The 21,048-nt window shown below is 40.1% G+C and overlaps 1 protein-coding gene and 1 long non-coding RNA gene across 4 annotated transcripts in view; both read right to left on the bottom strand.

The window, feature by feature from the left end:
- Positions 1 to 20,739, bottom strand: part of galnt7 (UDP-N-acetyl-alpha-D-galactosamine: polypeptide N-acetylgalactosaminyltransferase 7) — a 35,268-nt gene extending 14,529 nt beyond the window's left edge. For 2 of the 3 annotated variants that reach the window (XM_041966807.1, XM_041966809.1), the window contains exons 1-6: positions 20,326 to 20,739; positions 17,180 to 17,291; positions 16,613 to 16,931; positions 4,477 to 4,643; positions 3,990 to 4,120; positions 3,682 to 3,761 (exon numbers count right to left, since the gene is read on the bottom strand). In XM_041966807.1, coding sequence (XP_041822741.1) covers positions 3,682 to 3,761; positions 3,990 to 4,120; positions 4,477 to 4,643; positions 16,613 to 16,931; positions 17,180 to 17,291; positions 20,326 to 20,448 — 932 coding nt within the window. In that variant the 5' untranslated portion in view covers positions 20,449 to 20,739. Of the gene's footprint in view, positions 1 to 117; positions 301 to 3,681; positions 3,762 to 3,989; positions 4,121 to 4,476; positions 4,644 to 16,612; positions 16,932 to 17,179; positions 17,292 to 20,325 lie in introns of all 3 variants that reach the window. The other variant, XM_041966808.1, reaches the window with a different exon arrangement.
- Positions 5,419 to 8,203, bottom strand: LOC121627780. Its single transcript, XR_006008089.1, has 3 exons — positions 7,805 to 8,203; positions 7,004 to 7,157; positions 5,419 to 6,864 (listed from the first exon to the last, which is right to left on the bottom strand). It is a non-coding gene; the product is annotated as an uncharacterized LOC121627780 (long non-coding RNA).
- Positions 20,740 to 21,048: the final 309 nt, after the last annotated feature.

Raw genomic sequence — 21,048 nt, 5'->3', positions numbered from 1 at the left:
GTGGGGTGAGACCAAGACAGAGCGAGACACAGTGGGCGATAGGACAGGTGGGATGGGACATGGAGATACAAACAAAACAGGGATGATGTGTTAGCATGCTGGCTGTTGTGTCTGTACCAGTAGGGCTGGGTGGTATGTTTTCTCTTGGCCTTCTCTCTCTGGCTAAGCGGTACTCTCTTCCAGAGCAGGCTCCAATCCCATGCTCCTCTAGCCAGGCCGTCCTCATCTCCACCCTGCTGGGGCTCCATACTGTACTCATTACCATCTATATAGTCTATCAGTGGCACTGTACAAACTGTCCTATACACAACACAACGCACACACACGTACACACACACGCACGCACACAGACACAGACACAGACACAGACACAAACACACACACACACACACACACACCCACACACACACACACACACCTTCGTCTGTAGTGGGCTGTGAAGACTAGTTGAACACTACACACAAGTGAATTCTTTAGTTTAGACCTACAGCTTTAGAGTACAGTTATGGAAATACCAGTGGACACTAACACAGATGATGTTGTGTAAATACTGCAATCTGCATGCATTAACAGTAGCTTACTAATTAACAAAACAAAAAAATTGATATATGGTACACTGGCATGCAAAACTTTCGGCTACTATGAGTAAAGGACGACCCAATTTCCAAAGAGCATAAAGATGTTGACACATTTGTTTAATATCTTAAGCAAGATTACTTTTTTATCTCCATCTTTCACAATTTTAAAAAACAAAAAGGATAGGGCCAAAAGCAAAGGTTTGGGCACCCAGCATGGTCAGTACTTAGTAACAACCCCTTTAGCAAGTATCACAGCTTGTAAACACTTTTGTGTCTATTAGTTCTTTTTTGCAGGATTTTCATGCATTCTTCCTAAAAAAGGCTTCTAGTTCTGTGAGATTCTTGGGCCATCTTGCATGCACTGTTCTTCAGAAGCCTATCCACAGATTTTCAGTGACAGTGAAGTTAGGGGACTGTGAGGATGGCAAGACCTTCAGCTTGTGCCTCTTGAGGTAGTCCACTGTGGATTTTGAGATATGTTTAGGATCAATAGAAGCCATGTTGGAGAAGCTATCCTCTTTTCATTTTCGGCTTTTTAAAAGATGGTGTGATGTGTACTTCCAGAATTTGTTGGTATTTAATTGAATCCATTCTTCTTTCCACCAGTGAAATGTTCCCCATGCAACTGGCTGCAATACGACCTATGCTTGGCAGTAGGAGAGGTGTTCTTTTCATGAAATTCTGCACACTTTTTTTCTCCAAACATAACTTTGCTAATTTTGACCAAAAAGTTCTATTTTACTTCATCAGTCCACCGGACTTTTTTCCAAAATGTATCATGCTTGTTAAGATGTTACTTTACAAACTTCTGATGCTGAATTTTGGTAAGAGCAGATGATTCTTCAATGAAGGCCATATTTGTGCAGGTGTTGCTGCTCTGTAGAACAGTGCACCACCACTCCTCAGTCTGCTAAGTCTTCCAGAAGGCTTTTTTTGTGAAATGGAGGGTCTGATCCACCTTTCTAGCAATCCTACAAGCTTTCCTGGTTTTCCAGACCTCAACTTGACCTCATTGTTCCTTAGCTTCTTACTAACATTACAAAGTGAGGAAGTGGCTATCTAAAAATGCTTTGCTATCTTCTTACAATGTTCCTCTGCTTTGTGGGCATCAATTTTCATTTTCAGAGTGCTCTGGGCAGCTGCTTTGATGTGCCAATGGCTGCGGAGTCTGAGTATTTATAAAGCTTTGAGGTTTGCATCACCTGGCCTTTCCTGGACATGACTGAACAAACCATAGCCCTAACAAGATGGTGAAGGTCTGAGGCCTTGGTAAAAGTTATCTGAGAGCTCAAACCTCTTGGGGTCCCCAAACCTTTGTATGGTGCTACTTTCCTTTTTCACTCTAAAATTGTACAAGTCAAAAATAATACACTAATCTTGCTTAAAATGTTTAAAAGAATGTCTCATCTTTAACTAGGGTTGTAACAATAAATTGCATCTAGCGATATTGTGATAGAAATATGGCTTGATGCTGTCCTGAAACTGTCTACCATGACACAGTTATTTACTAGGGATGTAACAATATATCAAATCTTGCGATATCACGATAGAAGTATGGCTCAATGCCTTTCTGTCACATTGTTGAAAATTGTGTTATTTTTGTTTAAACAGCAGAGGGGGCAATCATAGTAGTCAAGAAGAAAGACTCAGAGCATCCTTTGCTTGCAAGCCAAGCATTGATAAAAATGAACCCAATGAGAAAATGATGGATGAACGTGCCGATAATGAAAAAGAGACTGAGGATGTTCCATTGACTTTTAGAAATAATGTGTGGCAACAATTTGGTTTTCCCATTTCAAGAACTGACAATGGCAGAAAAGGAAACTGACAAACTGCCGGACAAGGGTCAACTACACTATGGGAAACACATCAAACATTAAAAGCCATTTGGGACATCACCCAGAAAAACTGAAATCACAACAACATACTGTGAGAAAAAGCTTTAGGCAGGCCAAAGTAGCCTGAAAGAAGGATTCTGAGGTCCGCTTCCACATAACAGCCCGAGAGCTGAAGAAATAGCAAGGTGCAATGGCGAAGGTTAAAGTGACACAGAGCCTCAAAGATGCAGAGTTTATCTCAATAACCACAGATGGGTGGACTTCACGAGCTACTAAGAGATATGTTACAGTCACAGCTCATGAAATGAAAACTTCCGTCCTACAGGCACAGCCACTTTTTGAATCACACACTGGACTCAACATAGCGGAGATTTTGAAATCTGCTGTTTTAAAGTGGAAGCTCCACACGAAGAGTAATAACAACCATTGCGGTACCACTGTTGTTACAGAAAACGCATGAAACATTGAAGGAGCGGTGAGAGAGGCCGGACTGCCCCCACACATTTAGTGTATTGCACACACTTAAAACCTTGCCGTGGCTGTAGGCCATGCCAGTCGTCTGCTTGGTCGAGTGACACATGTAGCAACACTTTTTCCACTGCCACAACTCTGCTGACCCCCAAACAGAGATTGTTAAATCTGCCAGTTCATGAAACTAATCATGGAAGTGGTCTCCAGATGGAACAGCTCTTTTAATTATTTTATAAAAGGACTGCTACTAACTAACTAAGCATTGTTTTTGTTTTGAAAATGTACATGGTTCAATCATTCATTACCAAAGACAATTCATGCCATTTTTTTTTCACATGCTTAGGTCATAGCTGGCTGCTATCACAATAAAAATCGAATCATGGACTTTATCTCAAGGTATCATCGTACCTTGAGTTTTTGGTATCGTTACATCCCTATCTTTAACATTATGCCTTTTGGAGATCAGTCCATCTTCTACTCACAGGAACAGAAGTTTTGGCCAAGGGTGGCCAAACTCTTTCATGCCACTGCATTTAATCTGCTAATAAATAACTTTACCTGTATTTGTACCATAATCCATCTAACAGTACAAACAGTACCAAATATGAAAAGAAAAGTTAGGATGATGATACATGGGCTGTAATTGACTAATACGCCCGTCTTTAGACAATCTCTGTTGGACAATGACCACCTTTCATAAACTAAAAAGTCAATGACAGCTATTATCACGCGTGAGTCTGAACAGGTCTGTCTGTCTCTGTGTGTGTGTGTGTGTGTGTGTGTGTATTTGTTACCTGTCTTTTGAAATAGGAGAAATCAGAGGAGCATACCAGTTGATTCCAACCTCACAATGAGCATCCAGGTAGATCAGCACCTAGAAAACAAACACACACAAACACTGATGTCTGTTTTCCTGTCTGCTAAATAAGTATGTGATGGTGGCAGCCTAACCAACAATATTAACTACTGATTAAAATGTTTCACACCTGGAGCCCACAAAAGAAAGTGTATTTGATATTAAGTATGTAAAGCTACTGATGAACACTAACACACTAGTAACAGTAGCTATGGTAGGCGCACTGGCAGTAAGATCATATGATACCTGTCCTTTAGTGGCCTTCTTTGCTCCTATACTCCTCGCCTGGATCAGTCCTTCTCTCTTCTCATTTCTGAAGAGTTTTACAAGGCCGTTCCATTGCTTGATGTACTCCTCCAAACGTTCTTTCAAATGGGCTGCAAACACATACGCACAGAGAATAGAAATGATAACAACATACTTAGCAATTAAGCGTGAATCCATTTGACATTTCATTTCTCATAAGCTGAGTTAGCATATGAATACTCTGACCTTTCCTCTTGGAGCAAAGAATGGAACATATGTTGCTTTTGCATCAAGCAGAGTGGTTTGAGGAAATCGAAATCATACTCAGTTAATAATCTTGCTACAAAATGTGACTTCAGCATGTTGACAGAGGTAAGTAATTAGCTATTTAGCCAAACACAGGTGCTGTGGGAGCCCTCAAAAATCTGATTTCTTATTTTTACAATTTTTCCCACCACTATACTGTATGTGAGGAAGGGAAGCCCACCTTTGTTGCTGAAATCATCTATCATGACTATCTCAGCAAGATATTTTCTGGGAGTCCTCTTGATGACACTGTGGATGGTTCTCATCAGTGTAGACCAGCCTTCGTTATGGAAGACTATCACCACACTGGAGGTCAGCAGTCTGTCATCATAATGCCAGTACTTACACCTGGAAAGGTAGGACCGAACGCCAACAGCAGGTTAGTTACATTTATTCAGAAATGTTGTCGGTTTCCATTAGAAATATTGCTAATATCCGTCTAATATGACATCATGTCACTGTGCAAAGATAATTTGAACCCCATGAGGCCATTGTTGCAACAGCTGACTGCATATGCTTCATTGGATGTCCAAATCTAAACTAATTAAATCATAGTTTCATGATTACACAAACATTCCTGTTGCAAAACATTAACACTGTCTGTAAAAGCTTTAAAACAGGGCATGCCACAATTTTTACACTGAAAAGGTCAGATTGTTAGTCAAGTACTGAATAGCACTGAGCCTGTTGTGTCTCTCATCAGAGTTATTTTCTTATCATGGTTAATTGCTATTTCCTCGTCTTCTTTGCAATGGTTACGTTTATAAGCAAAAAAAAAAAAAAAAAAAAACTTGTTGGATACATCTCCCAGGGGAGAAATGGAGCTGCACAGGAACATGCCAAGTGGTTCACAACCAACTTGTATGAAATGCTCTGCTTCATTTTCTGCATTCAATTGTATTCTACGACCACTCCACATTAAAACTAGAGATTGTGTTTATAATTGAGGCAGGCAAAGTTTAAAGTAAAGTTTAAAGTACATTGGTCCTAGATTTCATCGATAGACCGATATACACACACTACCAGTCAAAAGTTGGGACACACCTTCTCACTTAATGTTTTTTTTATTTTTATTGCTTTCTACATTGTAGATTCATACTGAAGACATCAGAAGTATGGAGGAACACACATGGAATTACGTAGTCAACAAAAAAGGGTTAAACAAACCAGAATATGCTTTATATTTTAGATTCTTCGAAGTAGCCACCTTTTGCTTAGATAACAGCTTTGCTCACTTTTGGCATTCTCTCAATCACCTTCACGAGGCAGTCACCTTTTCAATAACAGGTATGCGTTGTCAGGAGTTAATTTGTAAAATTTTTGCCTTCTTAATGTGTTTGAGACCACCAGTTGCGTTGTGCAGAAGTAGGGTTGGTACACAGTTAAAAGCCCTATCTGACTACTGTTATAATCCATATTATGGCAAGAACCACTCAACTAAGTAAAGAGAAACGACAATCAATTATTACTCTAAGACATGAAGGTCAGTCCATCCAGAAGATTTCAAAAACTTTGAATGTATCCTCAAGTGCAGCCACAAAAACCATTAAACGCTATGATGAAACTGGCTCCCATGTGAACCACCCCAGGAAAGGAAGACCAAGAGTTATCTCTGTTGCAGAGGATACATTCATCAGTTACCAGCCTCAGAAACTGTAAATTAACAGCACCTCAGATTACAGCCCCACATAAATGCTTGACAGACTTTAAGTAGCAGGCACATCTCAACATCAACTGTTCAGAGGAGACTGTGTGAATCAGGCCTTCATGGTCGAATAGCTGCAAAGAAACCACTACTAAGGAATAACAACAAGAAAAAGAGACTTGTTTGGTCCAAGAAACATGAGGAATGGACATCAGACCAGTGGAAATCTGTACTTTGGTCTGATGAGTCCAAGTTTGAGATTTTTGGTTCCACCCGCCATGTCTTTGTGAGACGCAGAAAAGGTGAGCGGATTATTTCAACATGTGTGGTTCCCACCGTGAAGCATGGTGGAGGAGGTGTGGGGGTGCTTTGCTGATTACACTGTTGATGATTTATTCAAAATTCAAGGCACTCTTAACCAGCATACCACCATGTGCCAGTGCAGTTTCCATACCACACAATGATGCAGCTGGTAAGGACAATACCAGGAAGGGGGGCAGGAAGGATCTTATTTGCTGCATGACTAGCCTTGCAAAGCCCTTCATGATGGATACACAACCAGGTATGTTGCCTGGACAAGCAGCCTTGCAGGCATTGATTTTAGAGAGTGACCTCTTCAAGCGGGTTGGGGACAGGCACCTTTTGTGCAGGTGTGTTGTTTTGTAAATCAAAGTGTGCAAAGAAGTTGTTCAGATTTTTCAAGAGAGATGTCGTTGCCACAGGTATGTGGTGAGGGTTTATAGTATGTAACGGCCCGTATACCCCGCCACAGGCTCAGAGTGTCTCTGCTGACTCCAAAATGGCAGGCAATATTTTTTGAGCACCGATGTTCGGCTTTCCTGATGCCATGGGACAGGTTGGCCCTGGCTGTACTCAGACCAGCTGTGTCCCTGGCTCTGAGTGCAGTGATCCAGGCCTTACATCCTGTGAAAGTAAGCAAGACATAGAAATGATGAGATGAAGAGTGTATGTAACATGATGTGCGTGTAGCTGTAGCATTTGAATTTCAATTAAATTATTCTCAGACTTGCCAAAGTTCTTGGTTTGTACCACTGTTGCTCACCCTCTGTACAGCTGAGTACTTCATCACTGGGATTTAAAGCAGAGACTAATGTGCTCATTGGAACAGGAGAGCAACAGAGTGGTAGAAGAACACTGATGCAGCCACACATGTACAGCTATGATAAACTGGCTCAACAGGTGTGGAGTCCTTGTACCTGTCGGAAAAGAAAGTAATATTTGAACTTTTCTGTTCAGTTTGCTTGTTTCAAAAATCAGGGTCAAATTTTGGTTTGTTAACATTGTGCTATTCTAAGGAGTATATAAGAAGGCCCTAGATCTGTTGTTATTGTAGTAGTGAAATCGTATTTACAGCTTCTTAGACAGACTGACATCAATTAATTCATGTTCATACTAATTAGGAAGAAGAACACACACAACAGAACAGAAACAGGACACACAACAGTGAACTGTGTGCATTAAAAAAAAGAAACAAGTCAGTTTCTGAGGACTAGCTACCTTGTGCTCTTTCAGTCATTTAAAGGATTAGGTTTTACTATTAGAGCTAGCAGCCTGAAATTTGCCAAATCCCCAGCCAAATGGTAACAAGCACAGTAAAAAAAAAAAAAAAATCATAAAGCTGCTATCTTCATCCTACTCTGAGACTATGGGGCTTGTCTTTCTTTGATACTGAGGAAAAAATAAGTTGGGTCATTAAAACTGCACATACCACCATCTGTCTTTCTAACTAGCCAAATTCTATGCAGACAAGTTTACAGACATCAAGCTAGGCTAAGTTATAGGCAAATTTCATTGACATGTCATGCTCAATGACAATAAAGAAATCTTGAATCTAATGACTCACCTTCGTAAATGTGAACGTAACTTGATATGTACCACTGAAACCATTCTCCCATTGGCTGGTGGGTGCAGCTGAAAGTGCATCGCTGACATTTATTCATGGTAAATCTTGCAGGCATCAACAAAAATACACCATTGTTGATAGCACAGGCTTTGGCACCAAACTGGTGGGAACAAAGTGAGCGGACTTCACTGAGAGGAACACACAGGGAAATGACGATCCAACTGAAGATCAGCCTTGATGAGAGAACTCAGTTACATTTTCATTTTCATTTTGTCCACTTTAGAGTGTGATGTAAATGTGAATGCAACAGACAGGGGATGCTGTTTCCTCATTGCATTTCCATATTGTCCACTTTACAGCAGGTTAAGCCTGAAAATGGCATGTCTAATGCCCTTTTCATTTTCAAGTTGATAGAAAATTGCATTTTCATTTTAACCACTGTAGAGCATGATGACATACACTCTGTGCACAAGTACTAGGCAAGTGAGTATTTTGACCATATCATCATTTTTAGGCATATTTTCCAACTCCAAGCTGTATAAACTTGAATGCTTATTGGATCTAAGCATGTCAGGTGATGTGTATTTGTGTAATGAAATACACATCACACATCATAATTCCACATATCAAGGTGTACATAATTATTAGGCAGCGTCTCTTCATGCAAAATTAGCTAAAAAAGAGATTTAACTGACTCTGAAAAGTCAAAATTTGTTAAGTCTTTCAGAAGACTGCACCACTCTAAGATATTGGAGTTCGATCAAAGAACCATTAAATGCTTAGTTGCAAATAGCCAACAGGGTCACAAGAAACGAAAGCTACCAGGAACCCATTATTCACCAGTGCTGTCATATTCCAGAAATGCAACCTAACTGGAGTGCCCAGGAGTACTAGGTGTTTAGTGATCAGAGACATGGCCAAGGTAAGGAAGTAAGGTAAGGAATCTGACACCCGACCACCACGGAACAAGACACATAAGTTAAAATGTTATGACTGAGCCAAGAAATATCTGAAGACAGATTTTTCAAAGGCTTTATGGACTGATGAGAAAGTGACTCTTTACAAACCCAATATATAGGCCCGTGGCTGGATCAGTAACGGGCACAGAGCTCCACTTCGACTCAGACGACAGCAAGGTGGAGGTGGGGTACTGATATGGGCTGGTATTATCAAAGATAAGCTAGTTGGACACTTTCGGGTTGAAGACTCCCAAACCTACTGCCAGTTTTTAGAAGACACTTTCTTCATGCAGTGGCACAGGAAAAAGTCTGCATCTTTCAAGAAGACCAGGGGTCATCTCATTTCTCTTAATTGTCATATCCTCACTCCTTGATCCTTTCTGGTCTGCAATCTTGCCGGCCATCCCAAAGGGCATACTGCGGCTCAGAGGAGCGAGGATCGAGGAGTAAGGAGGCATCTCAGAGGATCCATGAGCGAGGATACATGAGTGCATCCTTCCCAGAAGTCTTTCAACTGAACGGTTTGAGGACTCTGCCCCCACAGCTGTCCAGTTGAAGGAGGTGGCGGAGAAACTGTTGAAGTGTAAGTATCCTGCAATGAATGGCTGCAATTCAGACGTGCCTAACTTAACATTACGTTCTCCAAAGAGCAATAATACATATTCTTGTATTATCCTCAACATGAGGATCCGTCATGTTTAGATTAAATGTATTTAATCTACAACCTGTTTAGTTATGTTATAAATCTCACTAACTGCAGCCTCTGAACATGTGTGGAACGTATTTGATCATATAGACTAATAATGTAAATACAAGTGAATGTGTCTAAATGGAGTATTGAGGTTGGGGGGAGGTGGGGGTGTGAATATAACTGTGAATGCAGCAGATCCAGCTGTGCCGCGTCATCAGAAACAGACGTCGCTTCAAGGACGTCTCAATTCTATTATAACAGATTTCCTCGTTTCTTCTCTCCTTGCGTCTCTCCATGCATCCCCTGTGTGACGGATGAAGACACAAGGAAAAGACGCAAGTGAGGGAAGCGTGGATGCAATTAAGAGGAATGGGATGTACCCCATGATTTTTAGGCAAGACAATGCTCAATTGCATGCATCAAAGTACACAACTACGTGACTAGCCAGTAAAGGCCTTTAAGATGAAAGAATAATGACATGGCCCTCTTCCTCACATGATCCAACCCTAGAGAACTTGTGGGCCCTTCTTAAACAGGAGATTTACAGTGAAGGAAAATTCTCTGACTAGTGTTAATTTTTACCCAAATAACACATCCATACACGGATGATAAATAGAATATAAAAATATAATGCTATTGTGGAATTACATTTTCATGTTCAAGCTTGCGTTTTCATTTTAATATAGTGCCCTACGGGCCTTGAAAACCTCTTTTCCCACATGCACTTTTAATATTGTCCTAAACTTTCCTTAGTATCCTTCTTCTGTCAAGTTGCAAAAATAGTCACAAAAACAGTCAGACATGAAATCTGATGACTATTTAGGAATTTCTGAGAATTTAACTAAAACCTATGTACACCATGTTTAAGCCTACAGACTATTTGTTTACATTCTGACGAGGGATGTTAGTTTCAGTTAATTTTGCTTTCAACAGCCCGACAGCCAATAACTGCTAAGGAACCAGTTAATTTTGCCATGAGGACAGCACACTAGACTGCATCTCCCAGTCAGTCGCGTCCTGGAAAATATTAATGTCCTGGACAAATGAGCGAAATTCCAGTCACATATTCTCTGTGATTGCTGATGCTATATTCACAGGTTATGGTGTAAAAGTGAAAAACATTTGTAAAAATTTGGTCCAGTATTGAGCAAGAACGCTGCAGGTGTCAGCTGACAAACAGCTGCAATTAAATCCTTCTGCACATTTGCGCAACGTTTTTAGGGTATCCACTAAAAGTGGTTGTTTTTGCCATTGATAGGCTCAGTTTGTTATTCTACGTATCTGACAACATTATGGAAAGGATCCCTACAGAAACACCTTTTTGTTAAAGAGTAAGATCGTTTTACAAGAAACAGTCACTATATTGCTCTCCATCATGAAAACTGTTGTTGCTACTAGTAGTTTCTGGTCACACTGTTCAGAATTCAACTGAATGATTCTGGAATAGAAAAGACATGATCAGACATGATCTGAGTTTTTGATCTAAGTTTAAAAAATAAACTATAAAATAAAAAATAAAAATGTGATTTCAAAATGGATTTATGGATGTCTATCCATGATGGCCATCAATGATCCAGACCTTTGTAACAAGGGGTGCCATGTCTGTGTTTAGATTGACCTGTGTGTGATTTTACTAGTCCAGATATAACCACCTAGAATGGCTGACTGGTCTGTGACAGGGCCCTTCCAGATCTATACTATACTATCTGTTACTACTATGTACACTAACACATTAAGTCAGACATGTCCAAAGTACACCAATTTCGGCCCGTGGTCAGATTTAGCACGGCCCGCAGTTTCCGTCTTAACATGTATTGTTTATGGCCTGCCAGCACTGTCAAACAAGGGGATGTAAATCATACAGGTTCAAAAAGCAATTTCTCTTTTCACCACATGGTGGTAGCAGCACTTTGTAGCCTGGCTGTGTGACCCATGCTGCAACCGCTTCCAGCTAACTTCTGCAATGGTGACTGTAGAGAAAAAGAGGAAAGTTGACAAAGACAAGTGGAAATTTGGACAATAGGTCCAAAGAACATATAGGTTTTGATTTCTCTTCTCCCTCCTCCACGGACCCTGATGATGCCACGCATCAACTGCAACTGGAGCTCAATGAGCTGTAATGTGACTAGTGGTACAGCTGACACAGCAGCAGCTTTCTCTTGTAAACCTTTATCGGCATAAAAGGCAGGTTGAGAATGCTGTGCAGATATTGTCTGTTATGAACTTGAAACAAGAACCGCTTGAGGTCAAGACTAAGTTACTTCGACCTATATGACGTTTTTTTTTTTTTGCATCTCAACCACTGCCTTCAAACCAAACCTTGCCTGTGTACTGCAGTCCAGATCTCAGTATCAACCCTCCCATAGTGCCAGTAAGTTACCCATTTCTCGATCAAATGATAGTCATAAATCCTAATTTCTGAGTGTTATGAATTTGTGATAGAAAGATCTGCTGTGCAAGCTTTTTCAAATAGAACATCTGTCATTGTTAACATAGTGCAATATATACGCTTGGACTTAAGGCACCCTGATGTATTACATTTTTTAATAACTTAACTGTTGGTGTTTTGTACCTGTAGTTGTGACACAAAGATTACTTTCTGAATGATCTTGTGTGAAACACAAGAGCATGTTTCATGTTTTGAACCTAAATGTTGACAGACATTTCATTACCAAAGTAATGTTTTAAATGAACCTGAGGGAAAATATCAGTTCATGGAAAATTGAGGTTTTCCAGACAGTTTGTTCTTTATGGTATATGACTCTCCAGATGTGAAAGAAAGGCAGAAGGATATTGTTGAGACCTGTTCATGCCTGAGTGGCTTACATTTAGTTACCCTCCCATTCAAAGAAATGACAATTACTGTGTCATTTAAAATTCAGTGGAGTGGAGTGACAAACTGTTGTTTATGAAACTCAGCTGTTAGCACACTCATTTCAACACACTATTAGTGATATGATGAATGATTTTTTAAGGTGCCATTAAAATGGACCCTTGCTTAAACGCACATCTCCTCATCTACAACAATTGGAACTATTTATTGTTTTGTAATATTTAAAGATTAAATATCTATTATTTATTTTTTTGCTGTTTTGTTTGAAGAATGTAGCTCAATTAGTTTGATTACAACATTAGTATCAGTATTTTGCCTAATTTGTGTACTTGTTAATGCTTTTGTTTTGAAGGTACTGGGCAACTTGGGCAGGTCAGGTGAAATTACATATACGGGTGGGTAGGCATCAGGATCAGTGGGCACCAGGAAGGGTTTATGTTTTTTTTTACCAGGGCAAGAGAGGCCACAGACTGTATTGTTCTTTGTTTGCTTGCTGAACGGTAAAATAAACCGCACTAAATAAGACGCTTGCGGGGGACTTCCAGTCGATCTCCAACATGGCGGCAGCATAAACTCGAAACAATCTTGCAGGAGTTACGCAAGTTTCGCCGGGAGAATTGTGAAAATCTGAAGGAAATTAAAGATGACATTAGGAAGACAAACAACATGATAGACGATGCCGAAAACCGGATCTTGGAAACAGAGAAAAAAAGCTGAGATCAGAATGACGGACATGGAGGGCCGTGCAAGGGGGGTGAATGTCTGGATCCATGGGGTGAAGGAAGGAGCGGAGGGAAATGCTCAATCGATGATCATCTTTGTCAAAAAACTCCTTCAGGAGAAACTGGATCTACCCCCATCACTGGAGTTGAAGATTGAGAGAGCCCACCGGGCTCTAGTCTCGCAGCCTCCCAAGGATTCCCCGCCTCAATCCATTATGATAGAGTTACAAAGTTTCCGGAGTAAAGAGGAACTTATCAGGATAGCGTGGCAGAAAAAGGGCTTCATGCATGAGGGGAAGAAGGTGTTTCTGGACCACAATTACGCAACGGAGATCCTGAGAAAACACAAAGAATATACAGAGGCGAAAAGGGCATTAAGAGATAAGAATATACGCTTCCAGACGCCCTTTCCAGTGAAACTGCAAGTGTTGTGAGTGATTCCAGGTGGAGGTTGTGAAGCCAGAGGAGAAGTGGACGGAGCAGATCAAACGACTAACGTGGATGAAGAGCCAAGCGCAGACTGGTCACGGGTCAATGGAGACACAGCAGGGCTACAAACGGAAGCTGCAGGCTTACAGGAGAAATCTGCAGGAGAAATCTGCAGGCTTTCAGGAGAAATAAGGCATAAAAAAAGGCAGAAATAAAAGAGATTTATGAACAGGAGATCCAAAAAAAACTATTATTTATAAAACAAAGATATTATGAGGTGGGAGGTAAGTCAGCCAAACTGCTGGCATATAAACTGAAAAAACAGCAGGAAAAAAACAGCATTCACAGGATTAGGAACCTGCAGACAAGAGTAATGGTGGACAACATAGAGGAAATTCAAAAGTGCTTTGAAACTTACTATAAAAATTTATATATGCAACCGAAAGCTAGTAATAAAACCGAGATTGATCAATTCTTGGCGAATTTAAATTTGCCAAGAGTAACGGAAGAACAGAATGAGGCTCTAATTGCTGAAATCAGGAATGAGGAAATAAATAAGGCAATCTCAAACCTTAAAGCCGGTAAATCCCCAGGTGCAGACGGGTATACCTCAGAGTGCTATAAATCACTCAGGGCAACATTAATCCCGCTCCTGCAGAAGGCATTTAACTGGGTGTTGACAAAGGGAGAGTTCCCCCAGTCATGGAGAGAAGCCATTATATCTGTAATTCCAAAGGAGGGAAAGGACAAGCAGGAATGCTCTAATTACAGACCCATCAGTGTCCTCAACCAGGACTATAGATTGTTTACAGATATTTTGGCCAGACGCCTAGACAAAATTCTACCAGAGATAATTCAGTTAGACCAGACGGGATTTATAAAACAAAGACAAACGCAAGGCAATATCAGGCGCACCCTACATGTAATGCAACATGTAATCCAAAGTCATGCAGAAGTGGCAGTTGTGGGTTTAGATGCGGAAAAGGCTTTTGATTCCATTAGGTGGGAGTTCCTATATGGAGTACTGGAGTGGTTTCGTTTTCACAAGATGTTTATTACAGTCATACAGGCCCTGTATAATAAACCGACAGCTAGGATCAGGATCAATGGGAGTCTTTCAAGATCTATCACTCTAGAACGAGGTTGTCGTCAGGGTTGCTCAGCTAGCTCTCTTCTCTTTGCTATCTATCTGGAACCCCTAAGTTATTGGCTAAAACAAAATGAAAATATAATATGTATAGACATGGAGGAAGGGATACAAAAAATAGCTCTATTTGCAGACATATTAATTTACTTATCAAGCCCAAATACATCCCTCCCCAAACTTATGAGAACCCTTACAGATTTTGGAAATATGTCAGGCTATAAAACAAATGTGCAAAAAACTCAGGTAATTACTTTCAACTATAGACCAGGTCAAGCGATCAGGGACAAATACGAGATTAATTGGGAAGCAAAATCTTTCGTTTGTTTAATTGTAGTTGTATAAATTGTTAGATTATTGTGATCTCGGAATATAAAAATATATATATATATATATATATATATATATATATATATATATATATATATATATATAGTATTATTTTTCGTCACTCACACTCTCCGACAGCCCGCCAAAACGCTGTACATAGAGACTTTCAACTCCAGGTAGGCCAAGTATGGAGAAATCTAAGAAAAGAAAAATATCTGAAGAAAACAGAACATTTAATGATGCCTGGGCAGATTCATTTGCATTTACCTCTGACGAGAGCGGGTTACCAGTATGCCTAATTTGTGGTGAAAAACTGTAGGAAGACATTTCCAAAATAAACACACAGCCTTTGCTGAAAAATATCCAGAGGGAGAAGAGAGAAGGAAAGCTGTTTCGGAACTGATGCGGAAGGCTGATCTGAGGAAAAATCAATTCAAGAAGTGGATGAAGTCTGCAAATTCAACTACCTATGCAAGCTTTGTGGCCGCTCAGGAAATAGTCAGACATGGGAAGCCGTTCACAGACGGAGAATATATGAGTCATTCATTAAGATTTCACAACACCTATTCGAGGACTTTAAAAACATTATTTTTTTTTTTTTACTACTTAGTCTGCCTCTTTCAGTTACATGTATTATTTCAGGAAACCTTTTGTACCAGTTGTTTGAGGACAAACCACCACTACAGCAATAATAAATATTGTGACTGCTTGTCTTGTCTTGTAGTATAAGGTGTAGTATACAGTTTCCTCTTTCGTTTACTTGTGGAATCTTAGCATTTTAATGTCTAAAATACAACATATACACTGCTATTGCCACTGCTGATTGTCCATAGAGGATGAGGAGTAGGATTGTCTACAAATCTAAAGTGACAACAAACAAATGAAAAATAGTGATCTTGTAATGGAGGAGAGTAATTGAGGGCTTTTTAATGTCTTCCTGTCATTTCAGAATGTATGTGAAAGTATTTTCTATGTTTATTGTTAGATATTACCTTAGACGCAATAGTAAAGAATATTGCTGGGAAAAAATGTGGAAATCAGCTTTCGTTAGAGCTTATAAAAGCACTGGGTGGGAATCAGAAGTGAAGTGACGCCAAACATGCTGTATCCGTGATGTGGTAATATAAAGGACTGGCTCAACCGTCTTGTGTAATCTGCATCTATCAAACTAGTTAAAGGCAGCTTGTTCAGTGGGGTGTGTATAAGCCACATCCTAGTGGCTTCTTCTGTGTGTGTGTTTGCTTAAAAGACAAGTTAATCATCAGGTGTGTGAGCTGGTATGGTGTTAGATATAATGGACAAACAATCAGGCTGAAGTGGGTGTGTATGTGTGTGTGTATTACTATTTCTTATTAACATGTGGAAAACCATGACTGAAATCCACTTCCTCACTTTGAATCTGTCCTTTACCAAACAACTTATTTAAACTCCATTTCATATCAAAGCTAGCTTGCTTTGATGTGCTCATTTACTGCAATTTATCCCAGTGTTATGTTTGCTTTTATTTGATTGTGACAACTTGGCCTGTGCTTTTATTATTTGATGTAGGATTTGGGGAGGATGATTAAACTGCAAAAACAGACATGCCATATGAGGAAAAAGTTGTAATTTGGTGAAGCAGCCCTGTAATAGTAATCTAGGTCTGATATCAGTTAAAACAAACAATGCAGTGAGAAAACTTGTAGTCAGTATTAACTCACTCTTCATGGCGTATATCACTGATGGTTCTGTCCAGTGAGATCATGTCACTTGCCACCATGTTGAAGCCAAACTCTTTGATGGAAGCCTGGATGGCATCTTTGTACTCTGGACCAAGGACAAAAGGCTTAGCTCCCTCTCCAGGACCACCGGGGACTCCAGGAGGCTCAGGTTCCTTGGGCTCAAAGTTTCCCAGGATACCCGTCTTCAGGACAGGGCTAATGTAGGCATGAGTGTGGGGTCTGAATGTCACATACTGTTGCAGGATCACCTGCTTCTGGTTGGGGTGCTGATCAGGATCCTGGGGATGGATGGCCCCTCCTGGACGATAACCAGAAATTGAAAGATGACCCAAAAACTGTGTGCAGCAGCCTAACTACCTTACAAACACATTTTGCAGATAAAAGTCACATAAATAAAAACTTGTACATATGTATCAAGATCTGTCATATGACATCTTACCTTTACACCTTCGCCTGCTTTAGCCGCTGTTAATAAAAGTTGTCTTTTTCTAGACAATTTTGGAGCAGATATCCCTTATTGGATATTTTAAAAATGGTATGTCTCACCATGCTTGAGTCTGATGGAATTGAGGTCAACCTCCACCCCCTCCACATGAGGCCATGGAACCACAGGCTTAAACTTATTTACTAGGTCTCCTTTGGGCAGCAAACTGTCATCCTGTATGGAGGGATACAACAGATGTTATAATACATTACACAGATGCACATCCTCACATCAGAAAATAATGTAGGGGTTGAACTTCCTGGGCAAAAAATGAATGAAAAATAAAACATTATAATTAAAAAAGGCTATGGCCCAACATTAGGTCCAGTTACAGTAAGCAGGAGGACAAAACATGTATGGTTCAGTGCAAAATGGTTACTTAAATCAGTTGAGAAGACCAATTAGAGATGATTAGAGCTTTTAACATGTAGTCAATAACACATGGGGGTGAGTGCATTTTTCATTATTATCTGTTGGTTTATCATTATAACCAAACTTCCAGAGTTAAAGGCTAATTGTGCTCATTATTTGGTTTTAAAGGTCACACATGTACTGTATGGAGTCTGTCCCAATCTCACCCAACCGTCACAGGCCTCCATTTCCAGCTAACAAAGTCCAGCACACACTGCACACTACCTGGCCAGAAAACTGACAAAATTAGTGACTATGTCAGGCTTGTGTGTCTGTCAGCTCACTCTGATTCTTTTCCTGAGTCTTAATAAATCTATTGCCTGGTACAATTGTACATGTTTGTCCTGCTGATGTGAATAGTATAAACTCTCTGAAAACCACTGCATCTCTCTAACGCCGTTTGTGTCCTACGAGCACAGCTCTCTTTTTCCCCAAATCAAGGATTTAAGGACAGAGGGTGTTGTCACATTGTAATGCTCTGTTATACAAATTTGTGATATTGAGCTACATAAATAAATTGACTTGACTCACACCAAGTACTCAAAAATAGTTTATTATCGGTTTAAAGACACGTCCCCAGATTTTGGACGCTCATACAGGTGATGTGTTGCGCATTCCTGCCACTGGATTTGCACTATTCCACTAATTATAGGTAACAACAATGTTCCAGATTGTGCTTTTACAATAACCTGCATCATCTTTTAACACTGATGCGACATGGAAATAAAATGCCACCTACTGACGGAATTTAAATTGACTGAATTTAAATTGACCATAACAAGTCCACCAACCATAGACAACCAATGTAACTGGTACGTTGCTCGATTGCACTTCAATGGCACCTTGTTCATATCTCCAACTATAGAGCACAATTACACAAGTGATTTTCCCTTCGCTTGCCCATTTTGTGTCATACTGTTACAGATTCATATATACTGAAAAGGCCTGTATAAAATCTAAAATTTATTCATAAAGGTGCACTAAGATGGTCAGGAGGGGAGACTGCTGTTGCAAATCTTGGTGAAGACGAGGCTGACAAGGCAGAAGGCACATTCAAAAGGCTTAATATTTAGAGGGATGCAGTGATCAAACATTTACCAGTCTCATCATTTATTACACTCATCACTGTGCTGTGTTTATTCAAGGCCAATTACAGGAGGTATTTTGTAATAGATAACACTTTCTCCTGAAGAGTCCACATCAAGGTATTCACAGGAAGCCAGTACCTAGCCTGAATGGACTGCTTAAATAAAGTTGACATAATAATACTGTACTCTCTTTATGTATTTTATTTTTGGGGGCTGATGTAACTTCTTATCATACCCACAGAACTCAAACTACTGTCAGAGCTGAAGAAACTAGCTCTCACATAGCCACTGACAACACAAGGTGTATAACCAGATGAATCATCAGTTATCAGAAGACAAGTTAAATTAATGCTGGGTATGAGAAAAATCAACACACATAGTTTGTCCTGAAAAAGTAAAAATAATATATGGTAAATTATTTCATAAGACATATATATTTTTCATTTCAGAAAGTATTATGCGGTCAGGTCATGGGCTGCTTGTTGGCACACTTTGCTCTCTTGTACATTTATACCCTTAAATGTATCTACCAATACTGTAGATAGACTGGGTAGAGATACCAAACTACTTCATTCTTGCAAAGCATTTTTCGTAAATGGACTTTTTTTCATGAGTGCGGGTTATGTTGTCACAAGCTACGAGGCTTATTATGTTTTTTATGTATACTTTTACTTAGAAAAGCATTTTAGTAGAGCGAGTTAAACTATTTAACCACACTAGGCTACATATTGTATGTCAGGAGCATTTACCTATAATGTACCTATGTTGGTAGGACAAGATTATTTAGACATTAATTGTAAATATGCTATACCTCAAGGACTTCTTCAGAAAATACCCTCAACATAAATCAGTAAGTTGTATACCAACATTTCCTCATCAAGCTGCCATTCATGCTTTTAATAAAATGATGTTCGTTGTGACACATTTCCCGTAGCAAAAACAAGAGGCAACACAATTTGACACCCTATTTGATCTTATAACAAAAGGCATTTCCTTTTTAGGAATTGATCATTCAAAACAATTGCCGTCATAACTTCATGGTCAAGTAGCAAGTTTCAGGTAACGTACTCGCCGTAACAGAATGAGAAGTACCAAAGTCAAAGATCTGGTATCCACTTTCTAGTCGGAATACCAGAATGACTTTTAGCAAAAACATGACGGAACTCATGTCAACTGATAACGACGAAGTTCCGCCTCAGCGTCGCATGTACTACCACTGCGGTGATATATGCGGATATGTATCCTGGAATGAAGGTGCATAATTCTGGAATGTTACTAATGTTAACAGTAATATGTGAATAGAGGTACTAAATAAGGAAGGGTACAACTATACACAAAAATGCGACTATTGGTTAACATATATAGCTAAGTATCAATGCTGCTAGCGTTAGTAGCTAAGCTACGATCCAATCTCCATGACAACCAATGTAGTAAAGCTAGCCAAACGGTTGATTGAAAGCGTTTTCTCAAGCTTGTTTTATTTTGAGTGACGCTTCTGCTGTTCAAGACACGCAAATGTGCTACTACGACCTTTCTACCTTTCTTCAAGCAGTCGTCAGCCGCAGACTTGTAACTTATTTTGCATAGCTAGCTAAATTTATTGTACATTCTGGCGTGGTGGGTCGGAGTTATGCTAGCAGTGATAGTTGTTGCGTATGGTTCCCTCTAATGGACACCTAGAATTAACTGTTCTACTGTTGTGAACTCACCCGTTTTCCAAAAGGGTTTTCATCGTTGGGTTTCGGCGACAGAGAAGACCAGAGCACCACCAAGCCTAGGAACGTCCCAATGACAAGCAAACTCCGTAGAATAAATCCTACTTTCAGCCTCATCTTGGAAGCTCTTCGTAGGCAGTGGGGCTGCCAACAGCTAAGCTAGTTTAGCTGCTACAGTATCTAGGAAGGGCTAACCGGCTGGCAGGGTAACTTAGCCTGGCAGCTAACGATTAGTTAGTAAGCGACCGATGTTGCAAGTTTGAATAACAAGGCTGGCTCTAACTCGATGACGGTGCGAACGCGACTTTTCGTTGTAATTATATGCTGTTTGGTGGGCAACCACTCCGTTCCGGTTCTTATTCCCGTCTCTTTCTTGACGGGTTTGTCTCCCTGACCTGCTACTGCTGACACAGTTCCAGCGTAGCAGCACCCCCTCGCAGTAGCTCTGCCTATCTGAGAGGTACACGCCTGTCGCGGAAATAAATCACTGAGTTCTGACAAGCAAGAATGTAGCCTGATATGTTAATTATTCTCTAAAAAATTCAGTATATTTCTTAACATCACAACTGTAAATATTAAAATTGTGTCCCTCAGTTCCCAACATGGCTTATGTGTAAAAGGGTTCGCTCACGGACTCGCGCATATTACAGCAGCTTTTAAAGCGTATGGAAAAGCGAGCTCTGTCTGGTTGTTGGTTAGGTGACGGCGGTGTCAATT

This window comes from Chelmon rostratus, chromosome 3, assembly GCF_017976325.1.
Source record: "Chelmon rostratus isolate fCheRos1 chromosome 3, fCheRos1.pri, whole genome shotgun sequence".
NCBI classification, from domain to species: Eukaryota; Metazoa; Chordata; class Actinopteri; order Chaetodontiformes; family Chaetodontidae; genus Chelmon; species Chelmon rostratus.
Note: the sequence above shows the minus strand (reverse complement) of the source record. Positions and strands in the feature narration are given on the sequence as shown.